At 40.5% G+C, this 17,445-nt stretch overlaps 1 protein-coding gene across 1 annotated transcript; it reads right to left on the bottom strand.

Moving 5' to 3' along the window:
- Positions 1–1,872: 1,872 nt before the first annotated feature.
- LOC127662515 (transmembrane protein 229b-like) lies at positions 1,873–14,429 on the bottom strand. The gene is made up of 3 exons (XM_052153729.1): positions 14,306–14,429; positions 5,977–6,080; positions 1,873–4,041 (listed from the first exon to the last, which is right to left on the bottom strand). Exon 3 carries the CDS (start codon positions 4,009–4,011, stop codon positions 3,445–3,447), a length of 567 nt encoding a protein of 188 aa, XP_052009689.1. The 5' UTR covers positions 4,012–4,041; positions 5,977–6,080; positions 14,306–14,429; the 3' UTR covers positions 1,873–3,444.
- Positions 14,430–17,445: the final 3,016 nt, after the last annotated feature.

Below are 17,445 nucleotides of genomic sequence, written 5' to 3'. Positions count from 1 at the left end.
GTTTTGAAAGCGCAGCAAAAACGCGGACAGCTCTAATAGGGGACAGACCTTCAAAAACAGGGACTGTCCCTGGAAAACAGGGGCGTCTGGTCACCCTAATAGTCATCATTCATACGAAACAAATTCACTCCAAATACTCGGCAACCTCTCATATTCTTTAGAAGACTTAAATCCCAGATGCTCAAAAGTTATTAGTACGATACGATACTACGAATATCAAAAAAGGTTTAAGGAAATACAAACATTCTTGCACTCACTCACTTTTTATTTACACATAACACTATACGCTGAATAAAATGTTTGCATTAAAAACATCCAGTATATCACTGCTCCGTACCTTTTAAATACATAAAAACATGGCTTTAATCAAGTGACACCGTAGATGAAATCCACACTGCCATCGTGCTACAGTCCGCAGCGAGGACTTCTTGGGATTTATAGGGACTCTTGAAAATTAGCTGGAAACTAGTTAGGTATTCGTTTTAAACAATTTATTAGCAAAGAGCCATTTTATCTAGAAAACCTCTGGTTAAAAAAAGAAGCATCAAAAAACACATGCAACCTTGACTGTAGGCCTATGGAGCCCCCTTGAGGACAAAACTGTCAAAACAAAATTTTAAGAGATTATATCCACTCAAATGAACAGTTGCTGCTGAATAAAAACAAAGGGACGTGTGCATACTTTGCAGTCCTGATTGGCTCGAAGAAACTGCTAGAAGAAAGGTGCCAGTATGCAGTATACAGCACTTATATACAGCTACTTGATGTGGTATTATTATATACCCTATAGAATATAGACGGACTGTAATGCTACCTCCAAACCTTTTGACCAGTTGTTTCTATTTGATGTGATGGATCATTATCAAGCCTTTTAAAAAACAATCTCTGTGAAATTATCGACTTCATAAAAGTGTCAGATGTAGAGTGTTATTTGCTTCAAATCGCATTTGTAAAATTCCAATAACAACACTTACTGCTGTCCCACCACACATCAAATTATCAGTGCCTAAATGCACGGCCAAATGAGATAAACAGAAATAGACATGGCATTGAATAATGTCTCTATTATTTTCAGACATCTGTATGGTCCTCCCATGAGAGGGCTCATCTGTATTATCATTTTATAGAGGATGATTAGGCTTTCGATTCAGGAACACAATGACAGCCAAGTACACTGCTTACAAACAGGAATGACAGATTTCAATGGAACAGAATAGAGCTGTCCTTCATCAGTAGATGATAATCATATAAACTTTGACAATCATTTAACACATTGCAGAGACAGACATGCATAACACACAATGAACTCCAGAACAATAGATGCAAAGCCACTTTCACAGCTTTGGCCTATGGGAATAGCATATGAAATATTGATGTTGCAGCTTTAGTTGAAAAGTGAAACATCCAAACTTTTAACCTTCAAAAAGACCTTTATAACATTGAAGGGAAAAACAAATTTATTTGAGAATAATTCTGAACTAGATTTTTTCATTTTCTGGAAATAATACAAATAAATAAATAATAACAATAATAAATGTGCATGTGCAAAACTCGCTGCCACTATGGTCACCAGGGCTTTGTTATCTGGTTGCTTAGGTATTCTGAGTGGTTGTTAGGATGTTCTTATCCCTAGATAGGGCTCAGGTCAGGTACCTCTTTCAATGTAAATTCAGCTTTTATTTAAATTTCCTGCCAGGTGAAAATTGTTAATCAAAACACTTTGAAAAGTAATAGCACACCTCACATAATATAACCATAGCAGTCAATTCATCCCTAAAAATGTCCTAATTTCACATATACATTCATACTTAAATCATTGTAAAAAAAAAATACAAAAATAAAGAATTGGACAGGTATGACATTTGAGGTTTTAATACATTTTTGTTGTGTCAGATACAACAGAACAGTACAGATGTGCAACAAAGCTTTCTGGAATATTCATAACCTGTAACTGTGAGTTACCATGCAGGTAATACCAAGCCAGAGGAGCATGCAGTAGTTTAAATATGCTCCAATGCCATATTGTAATGTAAAGATGGGTTTTGGTGATGTTGACTTAAAGGGCCACAGTATTACTTTCAGTCTTGATCCATTATTTCATGGTATATGGGAGACTATAGTGTGAATGTGAAATACTTAAAGGGATAAATAAAATCATGTCATTGTTTACTAATCCTCATGTTGTTTCAAATCCATATGACCCCAAAGGAACATACAAGGAGGTGATTCACTTTCATTTCATGTTTATTCCATACAATGTAAGTGTGAATGGTGACTGAGGTTAAAAATGTTCTTTTCTCTTTTAGTGTTCTACAAAGCCAAGAAAGTCATATGGGTTTGGAACAACACAAGGGAAAGTTAATGATGACAAAATTGTGAAGTTTTATTTGAACTATTGCTTTAATGTGGACATTCCTGAGGTTATCTACCTACATAAATGCCCTATATTGTGACCATCATCAGATCAAAATGACTTGATGAGAATCTAGCACCAGTTCACTTCATTTACACATCTATAAAACACACCCTCTCCAGAGTAATTAGAGACTGTGATGTTTTCATAGCATCAGTAATGAGCACCAGCACTCTACTGTATATATGAAAAACATATCTTAGTACTCCTTTATGTGTTAAACGCCATTAGAAAAAAAAAATGGAAGAAATGAATTTTATAGAACAGTCCCAGATGAAAATTCTCTTGGAAGACAACGTTCATGCATGTGCAAGCACTGAATTTTTATGATGAATATAAAAAGTCTAGTACAAGCCTAGGCATTGCTTTAGGGTATACAGTACATACAATGCAATATTTTATATATTATTACAATTCAAAAGTAATTAAAACTACATTGAGATAAATGCCACAAACTAACGTCCAAAAGGTTTGCTTTTATTCTAACAGTTATTTGCTTTTGCTACTACATACAGTATATATCATGTGCGCAGTTTATATTCTAAAAAGCATTTGATATATTTATTTTTGTCTCTCTACAAATGCTGTGTCCTGTGTTCCAGGTTTCCATGTTATTGTGATGGCATCCTCAAGGGAACACAATTCATTAATCTCCTCCCAGAGATTCCGAAGTGGATGGACTGGTTTGAGAGGTATGGTACTGGGATAGGTGTAGGGTTAGTTCTTTGTTTGTCACCAGGCACCACTCCTACTGACAAACCCAGAACAGCTACATGCTAATGCCCAAAGGCAGGGCATTTCGTTTTGTGCACTACTGTGCCGCCTGAATGTTTCTCCACGTGAGGGAAGAACGCCAGCTGGACAGAAGATTAAACCAGACAGTTCCTCGTCCAATTGTCTTTTGGTAGAGCTATGCCAGCTGTTTCCGTGAGTGGGAGAAAGATAGACAGATGTGTGGATAAGAGTTGTGAGTGACGGGATAGGGTTGCGGTGAACTCCACTTTTTAAGTGGAAAGGGGCCGTCTGTTGCTTTAATCCACCTTCACATACCCGTTAGCACTGGTGGCCCCTCTTCCTCTTCGTTCTCCCCCTCCTTCACCACTTCTATCCAGATGTTCTTTGTCCTGACAGGGCTCAACAGCCTCGTCAAAGCGCAATCGCAGCGTGTTGCGTATCACTAGGCGCTCTACAATGAGCGAAGCACAGAACCAGGGCAGGGCGTACTCTGCCGTGATCAGGCCCATGAAATTATATTTAAACTCAGAGTAGTCCCAGGGACAAGCGTTGAACTGACTTAGTAGTAGACCTGTGCCAAATTCCCACAAGTATGTCCACAACGTGTAAATAATGCAGCGGAGAAGGACGTTGCATCGGTCCCGCAGGCAGAGATACATGCGCTCTACGATCAGGATGCATGTGCCGTAGATGAAGAGTGCCCAGACACTAGTCACACCGGGAAACTTCCAGTTGCAGTTGACCACAAACTCCCAGGCAGCTGTGAACATGACTTCGCAGAAGTAACCATGGATGGCGTACAGGTACCACCGAGAGAGGGCAGTAAGGGGCTCAGGGGTTACTGTGGTTGCAATGGTGACCATTTTCCTCCTTTTATGCGTGGAGATATCAGGCTTCAGCAAGTAAAGAAAAAAACAGTGTTACAAATACACATATGCTGCAATAAAGGCTATGTGGAATGCGGTGCTTGTGTGCTGCTTCACATATACTGAGCAGTATACATTGCCTACTGCCTACTATTATTTATAAATAGTATGTGCAACATTTAATGGGATAGTTCACCCAAAAATTTAAATTCTCTCATCATTTACTCATCCTCTTGCCATACAAGATGTATATGAGTATCTTTCTTCTGCAGAACACAAAGATTTTTAGAAAAATATCTCTGTTTCGTTCAGTGCAAGTGAATGGTGGCCAGAACTTTTAAGCTCCAAAAAGCACATAAAGGCAGCATAAAATTAATCCATACAACTCCAGTGGTATAATCCATGTCTTCAGAAGAGAAATGATAGGTGTAGGTGAGGTTTACTATAAATCTCAACATTCACATTCTTCTACTTTTGTGATTGGTGATTTGCATTCTTTGTGCATATTGCCACCTACTGGGCAGGGTGGATAATTTATTGGAAAAAAGGACTTCATCTGTTTCTCACTCACACCTATCATATCGCTTCTGAAAATGTGGAGTCTTATGGATTAATGATATGCTGCCTTTGTCCTTTTTGATGCTTCAAATTTCTGACCACCATTCACTTGAATTATTCTTTGTGTTATATAACCCTGGCATTCATTAAAAAACAATGTGATGGGGTTGCAGACACAGCTGCTGAGGGAGTGACGGTAAATTTGTCATCTTTCTTTTGACTGTCATAATCCACTGCTCTATATATTTTTTCCTCTTTTAGGAAAGTTGTGGAAATGTACTGTAATAGTACATTTTTCTTTTGCTGTTGGAGCAAATGGGAATGCAAAAAATAAAATTTGCTTTGGAATCTTATTCACCGCTATAGAAGTTTAACCTGCTGTAGCAATAAATAAATACAAATGCAGCATGACAACATACAGCACTACTTAGTATTTACTAATTTACTACTAGGCCTACTATTAATAGCTGATAGTATCTAAGTTACAGGAACAGGGGTCACTTGAAGACATGAGACTTAAGAGTGAGAGGACAAAATAACAATCTTGCCAACACTTTCAGCCTCCTTTTGAAGTAAATCCATGTACATATGCGCACACACACATATATACTCAGCTCATCATACAGTATTGTGTGACAGCGGGGCCCCTGGAGGGCTTTAAAAACCATGTTTTAGTACAGAGAGATGATTGGTCAATTCTAAAGCAATTACAATTACTTATTTTTTGAGTTATTTAACTCTTTCTGGGGATTGTTAAATTGAATTTGCAGTTAATATGTTCTCACTATTGCTATCAATTACATTTGTGTTACTTGCCATTTAGCGGATTTTTTTTTTTCTTAGCCAAAGCTGCTTACACTACACCAGGGGCGGACTGGGAAGAGAAATCGGCCCTAGATTTGACATAGAAACTGGCCCAAAAGCTGTTGAGGAGGGGGGACAGTGTTGCTGTCCTTTTCTGCATATCGTGGTGCCGTTTTGCGGCCCTCTTCAGCTTATCGCCGCCCAGTCTGCCCCGTTTCACGGCCGGCCCACTGGGAAAAGTCCTGGTTCTCACTATGGCCAGTCCGCCTCAGCAATACACTAATTGTTGGGACAGTCAGCTGAAAGCATATGGAGGTTAAGTGCCTTGTTTAAAGAACATCACGGGAAATCAAGTTACCCTACAGCTCACACCTCCTGAGTATCGAACCTGCAACTGTTGCATTATCAACAGTTCAACACAAGCTTTAACCACAGAGCTACCACCACACTTAAAATAGATCTGCTAAGCCTGTTTTGAAGAACACAAACTAATATTGGCTGTACTGTCACTAGGCTAGTCTGAGGTGGTGTAGGGAAACAGAGAAGGGAAAATTGCTTTATAATGAAGAAATATATAATTGTGGTAGAAGTTAATCCAACCTGCTGTCTGCCAGTGTCAATGTCCAAATTCCAAACGGTCTGTCAAGGCCCAAGAAGTGCAGTATTTCCAAGTTCATCAGTAGAGCTGATGTGCTACTCATGCACTGAAATGAAAAAGAAAAAAACACGTTGTCAATATAGCTGGGTTACACTGTTCTAAAACAGACGTTCCATCGATTTCCGTCGACAACCCTGTGGACATTTCACTTCAACAACACTTCCAGCTTCGGCCACTGGGGGCAGTGATTTGAATTTCAGTAAGCACAGATCGATTTCAACAGCAGAACTTTCAACCTCCTGTCACCAGTTTCAAAGTGATTCATCCGTTTTTCTTTTTGTAAATAGTCCTTTTCTAGTATCCTTGTGCACAAGGTCATGATGCACAGAGAATTATAGCAAGCAACATACTTTTAAAACAGTGCAATTCATTGGCTCAAAGACTTCCATTGTAAGTGCATTGCTGTAAATGTGATTTTTGCTTGTTTTTACAAACTCAAAGACGAGTCAACGAATCATTATCTTCTGTGGTAATTGATTGCATGCCATAGATGTTGTCGATAAAGCTCAACTTGTTTTAAACACGGTAAATGTGAATTTAATGTGAATTGGTTTAATTTTTGACTGACAAAATGATAAAAGCCCCAATCATCTGTCAAAAGTGTTGCTACATAAAATAAGCCATTGTTTATAAGTTAATTTAAAATAGAAACAGAAAAAGGAAGAGTATCTGATGTTCAAACAAAACATCCACAAATGTCCTAAACTATGAATACTTGACATTTTCCCTGAAACATGCACTCTAACCAGCTCTGGAAAGATTTTCTGTTTATTACAAGCTCTTAGTTGCTCAACACTGGAGAAACAAGGAAAGCATTAAGTAATGGATACAGGAGTTGTCCATTGTTTGGCTATGGAAAATGTAATTTAATTGAAGTATGAAACCCCTTTTGTTTTAGTTTTTTTAAGGATACTGATCCATATGGTCTACTTTCTGTGTAACTTGCTTAACACCCTTCACAAGGTGTAAAATAAATGTACCTGATAGAAAGTTATGAATAAGTGAATATGCATATTTGCAAATATATATATATATATATATATATATAAAAATATACATTTTAAATACAATTTCTTGGTATTTGTGTTTTTGTTCTTTTGTTATGAGTGAGAGATTGTGGGTGCTATAAATAACATTCAATGAAAAATGTATTTTAGACGCTCAAAAAGTTTTTCCGATACAATTCCATCAGAGTGCATTTCCTGTGCTAAGAGGGTGAGATTCTCCTCTCTAATGGAAGGGTCATTATGAAATATTAATTTATGCACTGAGATAAGACCCATCTCTTGTCCCACAATAGAAGACACAAGTGCTCAGCTATCCAGGCAAACTAGACAGAGAAAAGTAGAGCCCCATTTTACAGTGTTTAAATGTGCTTTTATCCCATCCCATCCCCCCCTTCAGTGGCCTTGCAGTAAGCATTATTTTGATCAGCCCCTGTCAAACCTCTATTGACCTTTTCAGGAACCTAGACAGACCAGTCACTGATGTCAGTCTCTGCATCGCTCTACTAGACAGACACATAACCACAGCTGGACAGATCAGCGCATATATATATATATATATATATATATATGCATTAAGTAATGGATACTTTTGGCACTAAGGGGCCTAAAGTGTGCCAAGAAAACATCCCCCACACCATTACACCACCACCACCAGCCTGCACAGTGGTAACAAGGCATGATGGATCCATGTTCTCATTCTGTTTACGCCAAATTCTGACTCTACCATCTGAATGTCTCAACAGAAATCGAGACTCATCAGACCAGGCAACATTTTTCCAGTCTTCAACTGTCCAATTTTGGTGAGCTCTTGCAAATTGTAGCCTCTTTTTCCTATTTGTAGTGGAGATGAGTGGTACCCGGTGGGGTCTTCTGCTGTTGTAGCCCATCCGCCTCAAGGTTGTGCGTGTTGTGGCTTCACAAATGCTTTGCTGCATACCTCGGTTGTAACGAGTGGTTATTTCAGGTAGGGTTGTGCCGATGGACGATATCATGATGATGTAGAGCCACCATCGTGATGCCACGCCCCCTTTTGCGAGTCTTGCTAGTGTGACTCACTAATCCAAGTCTCTTCTATAGTTAACCTAAAAACTTTGCAGGGATTGCTCTGTAAATTAAATTGAGAATATAACTAATGCATATATGCTATTTTAAATACTGTAGTATATGCCAGAGACGTGACGTGTTAGTCTGTGAAAATACCGTGTCAGGCAGGCTACACAAATATTGATCTTGACATTGTTAGCTTCTTGTCTTTTTTTTACATGTCTTACACTGTACATTTAGATTAAAATATTTTATGTTGTAGGCAGTGGCGGCTGCTGGTCTTTCAAAGAGGGGAAGCTCATTTTCGGCCTACATTATAAACTTATTTACCCTATTTTTTGCACTAAATCAATCTTAGGTGTTGATCTGCCCTGCTGTTTAATTCAAATTTTTTCCTCGTAAGGAAGACTTTGAAATGGCTTCGCCAAAATCAGGTCGGCAATATTAGCACCGTCTGCCATCGTGCGCAGTTTCACCCATACGACGCAACCTAGCCTACTGTATGAATGAATGAATGAATGAACGAACGATCTAAAACAAAATATATTAAACTTGGTAAAACTGAAACAAGGAATGTGGTGTATAATTGTGTGAAATGTATTATGCAAATTGACTAGCAATTTCGCCAAACAAATATACAGAAATAGGTTGCAGCAGTTTGTCTTTCGACTACACTTGAGAAATCCGCGATGGGACTGAGCCTGAAATAGCTTCAGTGACTTCTTATAGTACAGATTAGCTGTCAATCAAAAGGAGATGCAGTCTTTCGACAGATCCTCCAATCATCACGCGGAAGCCCGGAGTCCGGGCCAGCCCACTCCTCATTCACCCCCAGAGACGCTGAGCGTCCGTGGGCAGGACATAATCGCAGCATTTATCCAATGACCGTCTATTTTCGGAGCACTGAAAAAAACTGTTCAGAGCAGCCCCATTGAAGTCAATGGACTCTCGGCTTCAACAGGGAAATGCACTGACGCTACGGGAATGTATGAGAAGTAAATCAAGTCAGTCGACCTGCTATATGTAATGTAGCTGATTCTGAACGAACTCGTCTTCGAGATGAACGTGTTCTAATGCATTTTTAGTCAATAAATTGTTTACACAATAGTACATATTTGACCATTATTTTTTTGACATTATAGGGGAAGCTGAGCTTCCCTTGCAGTCTTAAAGAAATCCCCACTGGTTGTAGGCTACAAGAAAATAGCCTTTATTAATGAATTATTAGTAGTTGTAGTGTCTCAGAAAATCTTGCTCATTGTAAGATAAACCCAGACCAGCGAACGTCAAATAACTTTTGTCTGGTTAATACTTTTAAAGAAAAATTTCCTTGGCCATAAATCCATAATGTCAAATCAAATGAAAGAAACAAGGTGAATATGAATAACACACATTTATTAAAACATAGAAGAACAACAAATGAAACAGGAACAAAGAAAACGGGAACAACACTCAGACCTGAAACTCGGCATTAACATTTCACTTATAATTAGCAGCACAATTAACTTCAGCACAGGCTATAAAATAAATTATGTTATTGAAATATTGTAAAGTGGTCATATGAACTACATAAATGAACGTTTAAAAAATAATATGCAAAATCGAATAGCTCGGAGCGGATGGCTGAAAAATGCGTAAAGAAGTCTAATATCTTTCACCATAGACCATGTTTAAATTTCGATGTTTCTGGCCAGAAATACCAACATATTCACTTTATCTGGTTTTAATAAGCTGCGGATTGGAGTAACTACACTACCCGCTGTGCTGAAGACCCGCTCTGATGGAGTACTGGTAGCACATATGCACAGACATTTCCGTGCTAATCTTGCCATGAACGGAAACCTTTTGTCGTTCGTTTACACCAAGTCAGCGGGTCCTCTTTCCCATCAATGGCCATTTCCTGCAGGTACATTGTCATTTCTGCCTCGACCTTTTGCTCATCAGTGAGTAAAATAACAAAATTATAGTTTTTAAGTGGAAAATAGTATTTATGTAAAGAGATATATTAAAATAAAAAGTGCACAACTCTTAAGTGAAAGCTAAAAAAAAAAAAATGCTTCACGTGTCGTGCAACCTACTGATAAAGCGCCGACGAGTCATTAGTTGGGTTAGTAAAATAACGAAATTATAATTTTAAATATCATTTTTGAAAATTATATGAAATTATATAATCTCGCCACGCCCCCCTGCCCCGCCCCACCCCACCGACGATATCATCGTCCATCGCGATGTTTTACTGTCAACATCGTCAACTGCCAATTTAGGGGACATCGCCCATCCCTAATTTCAGGCAAAGTTGCTCTTCTATCAGCTTGAATCAGTCGGCCCATTCTCCTCTGACCTCTAGCATCAACAAGGCATTTTCGCCCACAGGACTGCCGCATACTGGATGTTCTTCCCTTTTCACACCATTCTTTGTAAACCCTAGAAATGGTTGTGCATGAAAATCCCAGTAACTGAGCAGATTGTGAAATACTCAGACCGGCCCGTCTGGCACCAACAACCATGCCACGCTCAAAATTGCTTAAATCACCTTTCTTTCCCATTCTGACATTCAGTTTGGAGTTCAGGAGATTGTCTTGACCAGGACCACACCCCTACATGCATTGAAGCAACTGCCATGTGATTGGTTGATTAGATGCATTAATGAGAAATTGAACAGGTGTTCCTAATAATCCTTTAGGTGAGTGTATATACAGTGGGTACGGAAAGTATTCAGACCCCCTTACATTTTTCACTCTTTGTTATATTGCAGCCATTTGCTAAAATCATTTAAGTTCATTTTTTTCCTCATTATTGTACACAAAGCACCCCATATTGACAGAAAACCACAGAATTGTTGACATTTTTGCTCATTTATTAAAAAAGAAAAACTGAAATAATCACATGGTCCTAAGTATTCAGACCCTTTGCTGTGACACTCATATATTTAACTCAGGTGCAGTCCATTTCTTCTGATCATCCTTGAGATGGTTCTACACCTTCAATTGAGTCCAGCTGTGTTTGATTATACTGACTGGACTTGATTAGGAAAGCCACACACCTGTCTATATAAGACCTTACAGCTCACAGTGCATGTCAGAGCAAATGAGAATCATGAGGTCAAAGGAACTGCCTGAAGAGCTCAGAGACATAATTGTGGCAAGGCACAGATCTGGCCAAGGTTACAAAAAAATTTCTGCTGCCCTTAAGGTTCATAAGAGCACAGTGGCCTCCATAATCCTTAAATGGAAGACGTTTGGGATGACCAGAACCCTTCCTAGAACTGGCCGTCCGGCCAAACTGAGCTATCAGGGAGAAGAGCCTTGGTGAGAGAGGTAAAGAAGAACCCAAAGATTACTGTGGCTGAGCTCCAGAGATGCAGTCGGGAGATGGGAGAAAGTTGTAGTAAGTCAACCATCACTGCAGCCATCCACCAGTCGGGGCTTTATGGCAGAGTGGCCCGACGGAAGCCTCTCCTCAGTGCAAGACACATGAAAGCCCACATGGAGTTTGCTAAAAAACACCTGAAGGACTCCAAGATGGTGATAAATAAGATTCTCTGGTCTGATGAGACCAAGATATAACTTTTTGTCCTTAATTCTAAGTGGTATGTGTGGAGAAAACCAGGCACTGCTCATCACCTGTCCAATACAGTCTCAACAGTGAAGCATGGTGGTGGCAGCATCATGCTGTGGGGGTGTTTTTCAGCTGCAGGGACAGGACGACTGGTTGCAATCGAGGGAAAGATGAATGCGGCCAAGTACGGGATATCCTGGACGAAAACCTTCTCCAGAGTGCTCTGGACCTCAGACTGGGCCGAAGGTTCACCTTCCAACAAGACAATGACCCTAAGCACACCTTTAAAATAACGAAGGAGTGGCTTCACAACAACTCCGTGACTGTTCTTGAATGGCCCAGCCAGAGCCCTGACTTAAACCCAATTGAGCATCTCTGGAGAGACCTGAAAATGGCTGTCCACCAATGTTTACCATCCAACCTGACAGAACTGGAGAGGATCTGCAAGGAGGAATGGCAGAGGATACCCAAATCCAGATGTGAAAAACTTGTTGCATCTTTCCCAAAAAGACTCATGGCTGTATTAGATCAAAAGGGTGCTTCTACTAAATACTGAACAAAGGGTCTGAATACTTAGGACCATGTGATATTTCAGTTTTTCTTTTTTAATAAATGTGCAAAAATGTCAACAATTCTGTGTTTTTCTGTCAATATGGGGTGCTGTGTGTACAATAATGAGGGAAAAAATGAACTTAAATGATTTTAGCAAATGGCTGCAATATAACAAAGAGTGAAAAATTTAAGGGGGTCTGAATACTTTCCGTACCTACTGTATAGAGATATATTAAATAAGATTAAAAGTACATTTTTTAAATCTAAGGCTATCCACACATAAAAAGTAGGGACTCTTTAAAAAAAAAATAAAAGTAAACATTTTTTTTGTTTTAAGCAAATATATTCAGATTGCCCATACCAAAAGGTACTGTGGCAGTAACCTGGTACAGAGATGGCGTCAGATGCCAATACTAAAGCACTTTAATACATGTGGTACTGCGTCACCATATTAATGTGTTGAATTATATTTGATTGGTGCTCCATGGTACTTCAAAGAATATCATACTACTACATGTCCAAAAACACGGTTCTTTTTGCTTCGTTGTCCTTGTATAGCTGTACCGTTTTATTTCAAGTGATGATGGAGCAGTCCAATAGCTTATCACAAGTGTGTCCCGGACCCTCCAGTCTGCCTAACAAATGGATCACTGCCAAGAGATTAGCAACTTCTGAGCCTTAATAAAGCGGTTTAGTCTGCATATGGCTGCACCAAGGCCAGAATGATGTTAAAGAAGACTGACAAGACTTCTTTGATTCTGAATCCTTACAAAGTTTCCACCAGCCACACATAATGCGAGACTAGCATTTACCATAACTACGTTTGTAAATGCAATCAGATTGAAATGAGAACAAGTTAAACGGTGTGCAATGCAATGGAGCTGATCTGACACACTAAATCCGCAGTTTTAATCAACTGAGCTTTGAGTGTCTTTGATCTCACACTGCTGATGCCAGTGGGGGCTTCAGCTTAGCAGTTTGAAATATGATGACAGTCAGAGAAGTAAATATCGACCCGTCCGAACGATCCCGGAACGACCTCTTAAAGGGCACGCAATCGTGTTTATTTACGTTTTACCCCATTGCAAATTAGTAGGTGATGGGAAAAATGAGACGGGCAATGTCAGAGGTCCGTTTAAAATCAAAGTCCCCATACGTTGGAAGAATTTCATCAAGGGCCGTTCACATCGAACGCGTTCTTGCGCTGAAAAATAAAATAAATTGTCGGGGGGGCTCGATGCAGGGCCACGAACGCAGGTGTCTCGATACACGTTTTAATAGTTCTTCTAAAATTACACGGCGTGTAAAAACGTGCTGCAGCTGTCAACGAGGTCCATCTAGCCGCGCATGCTTACAAAAATCAAACATTCAAATAAAAAGATAAACCGCGCGGGCGGATGCAAAAGTGTGTTCGGTGTGAACGGCCCCTCATAATCCAGTAGTCTCGTGTAAGAGCATAGTGTGTTTAGCCTGTCAAATGTTAATGCAAATATAATTGTTTGGGATGTGTAAATTTGATGGCGTTTCGCGTGAGACTGAATATACCGCAGTCGTGACAGTGGCACCGTTTGGATGCGCAGCGCAGGCCTCCATGACAACCGACTACTGCAGCGCTGCGCTGGCTGCGCAGACACCGCTCACACAATTGAACAACTCAAAAACTGAAGCAGTTCAAGTCCTCACAGAATAACACAACCTTATAGTATATCGCGCGAGGTTTAAGTGTTGGTTTGGAGCACTTAATTTCCCTCTTTGAAAAATGACAGCGCATAAAAGTTCTCACCAAATCTTTCGCAAGCCTAACAACAAAGAAACGAAGTCGGCAAGACATCACAAATAGTCAAAGTTAGCCAAGTTGTTACACAATTAAAGGTCTGAGAGCAAATGGAGTTTAGGTTGGAAGTACGTGATGGAGATGCCAATACTGACTTTCTCTTTCATCCATTATACAGTTGATCCAGCTGCCGAAAAAAAGCCGATGTTTACAAACAAGCATACAAAAAGTTACACACAGAAATGAATAAGGCCGGTTTGGGGAGGGAATTCTGGGGATAACCGATGCAGGACACCACGAGTCGAGTGAAACATCCTAAAAGCCGGCAAGACTTACCGTATCATTCCTCCGCAACCGTACGTAGCTCGAGACGAACAGGGCTTCTGCAGATGCATTTTTGTTGCAAAACAAAATACGTTGCACCGGTTGCCTCAGTGTTTATAAGCACCCGTCTCTCTCCTCTACTGTACGATGACAAGTGACATGTTTTACTCCACTGCAGCAGTAGCAGCACATGCTCCGACACAGGCTGTGTCTGAAAGCCCTGTTAGCTATCTAACTAGTAAGCAGCATTTTTGTAGCTCTTAGGCGCGCTCCGTTGGCTCAGATCACACACAAGGCAGCCGACATAAAAAGCGCCAGTGATGCCCTACAATGCAGCATGCTCCTATAAAGCCTAAAATGCTGTCTCACTAAGCAGCTCACTAGGTTTTGAGGCACGACCATATATATAGTCAGCTCAAGCGCCCGCTTTTAACTGTTTCACTGCTCTGAAGAACATTTTAGTAGGATGGCTCATCAGTCACGGAGCTCCCACTTGTGTCATAATAAATGTGAGGCCTGAAGATACTGAAATGCTGCATTGTTACTATAAGCTTGTATGGTAAAATTACCAGTTTGAATAACAAATTTAATACTGGTAGCCTAAACTTATTTAATAACACTCCCAAGGAATTTTCCGAGTTTAATACAAGTTAAGCTCAATCGACAGTCCTCATTCACGTTAGGGCCACCTTTGATTTTTAATGGGAATGACAATGAGGCTGTGAGGAATAGACTTACGGTCTCTTCAATGGCACGAATGGTATAAAGCTCCTAGATCACATCTGATTTCCCACAACTCATGTTGTCTGGAGTTCTTTATATACTGAATGTTCTTATAATTTATCAATGTTTTGTCCGCAGAATGATCCATAAACACTTTAAACTGAAATGACCATAAAAACTTAGATTTAAACAACATCCAGGCTCAAATCATACAAAAGTTAACAAAATGAGTGCAAGTGCTTTTAAAAAAAATTATAAGTTTTACATTTCTGCCTTTAAACTCTCCAAAAATTGGCCCCATTCACTTCCAATATACAATAAGTGCTTCAATATAACCTCGATTTTTGCTTCTTTTTTTTTTAAAGAACAAGGACTGGTCGATTTTTTTTTTGTGTTGATTAAAATCATGCCACAAATGCTGTCAATTAAGATTAACTTGTATTGAATCCAGAACATTCCTTTCATAGGTTATATGGGGTGATGGGGTGTAGCCGAGTGATGTTTGCAGATAGCAAGACCAGGAGACACCGAACGATAAGGATTGACACCTGTGGGAAATCACCTCAAACAGCTGTTTTGTTTGCATTGAGAGTGGAGAGGGATAAAAAGGGCAATTGCAGACTGCCGGAGGGGGGGGGGGGAAGAGAAGCATGCAAGCAGTGTGTGAGTGTGCGTGCGTGCATGTGTTTATGTTGCTGTAAAGCAGAACCATCTGTGTATATACTCTCTGCTCTCCTCTACAGGATGGTGAATCTGCTGCCACGGGTGAGGGCATGAAGTCTGGGCCAGTCTGCTAGAGCTGCAGGAAACCTGAGAATTTCCAGGACCGATGCTCCATGATGGATGTGGGGACACTGGTCAGGGTCCCCGATGTACCACAGGCCACCCCCTATCGAGCAGGAGCATACCGGATACCTGTGAGAATTAAGGGGGGTACATATCAAGTCTTGGTGGATTCAGGTTGTAATCAAACCTCCATTCACCAAAGCTTGGTTCAATCCGAGGCTTTGGACACAAGCAGGTGGATGAAGGTAAGGTGTGTGCATGGGTATATCCAAAATTACCTTGTAGTGATGGTCACTATTCAATTTCAGGGACAAAAGCATAGTCTTGAGGCTGCTGTTAATTCCCGCCTGGGAACAAATTGGCTGGCATTTACTACTTTATTAAGGGGAATGTATGTGGATAGGTCCTGCAACAAAGCATATCGGTATGTGGTGTGTGACTCGCTGGCTGGGGAGGTGAAGCCAGGGCCGTCTACATCAGCTCCACATCAGGAGGACGTGAGGGAGGGGGAAGTATCGGCTTACCCAGCCCTTAGAGAATTCTCTGATGGGAATTTCCTTCTGGAGCAGACGTGAGACGAGACACTTATGCATGCCTTTGATCAAGTGAAAGTGATTGATGGTTAACACCTCCAGCCAGACATTGAACTCGCAAATCCATATTTTTTAATTCTTAAGGATCGGTTGTATTGAGTGACACAGGAGGATACAACCCAATTGTTAGTACCGAAGAGCCGTCGGGAAAATGTTATTCCAGATGGTGCAGTATATTCCGATGGCGGGTCACTTAAGGCAGGGAAAAACACTAGACCTACTGATGGCCCGTTTCTATTGGTTGGAAGTTTGCGGGGATGTTCGCAGGTGGTGTGCGGCTTTCCGTGAATGTCAGTTGGTGAATCCCGCAGCCACCCCAAAAGCGCCACTGCGCCCCCTTTCATTGATTGAGGTCCCCTTCGAAAGAATTGGTATGGACCTTGTCCGGCCATTATAGAGGATGCCACGTGGGCATCGCTTTGTGTTGGTTCAGGTGGACTAGGGAATGCGACATCTGCAAGCAGTGCCTCTGTGCAACATCTCAGCACAAAGTGATGTGGGGGCACTCTTCAGAATTATCTCCTGAGGATCCAAAAGAAATTCTCGCTGATCAGGGCACAACATTTATGTCACATACACTATGCGAAATGTATGAACTATTAGGGATTAAATCAATTCGGTCCAACGTTAACCACCCCCAAACGGATGGCTTGGTCGAACGATTTAATCAGACATTAAAGAATATGATTAGTAAAATTGTGCATGAATATGCTCGAAATTGGGACAATTGGCTTGAGCCCCTGTTATTTGCAGTACGACTGGTCCCCCCAAGCCTCCAGGAGGTTCTCCCCATTCAAATTATTATACGAGCGTTGACCGCGTGGCGTGCTCAATGTCCTATGGGAAAATTGGGAGGAGGGACCTTCAAACAGCAAAAACGTAAATCAATAAGTTCTTGACCCCAGAGCAAAATTTAACACACTGGGGCAATTAACACAAGAGAATTTGCTCCAGGCTCAAGAACATCAAAGCCAGCTGTATAATAGGGGTACTCGGCAATGGGAATTTGCACCGGGAGATAAAGTCCTTGTATTACTCCCAATATCAAGC

This window comes from Xyrauchen texanus, chromosome 22 (genome assembly GCF_025860055.1).
Source record: "Xyrauchen texanus isolate HMW12.3.18 chromosome 22, RBS_HiC_50CHRs, whole genome shotgun sequence".
NCBI classification, from domain to species: domain Eukaryota; kingdom Metazoa; phylum Chordata; class Actinopteri; order Cypriniformes; family Catostomidae; genus Xyrauchen; species Xyrauchen texanus.
Note: the sequence above shows the minus strand (reverse complement) of the source record. Positions and strands in the feature narration are given on the sequence as shown.

Coding starts and splice junctions, on each gene's coding strand:
- LOC127662515 (XM_052153729.1), bottom strand. CDS start 4,011: ATGGTCACCATTGCAACCACAGTAACCCCTGAGCCCCTTACTGCCCTC.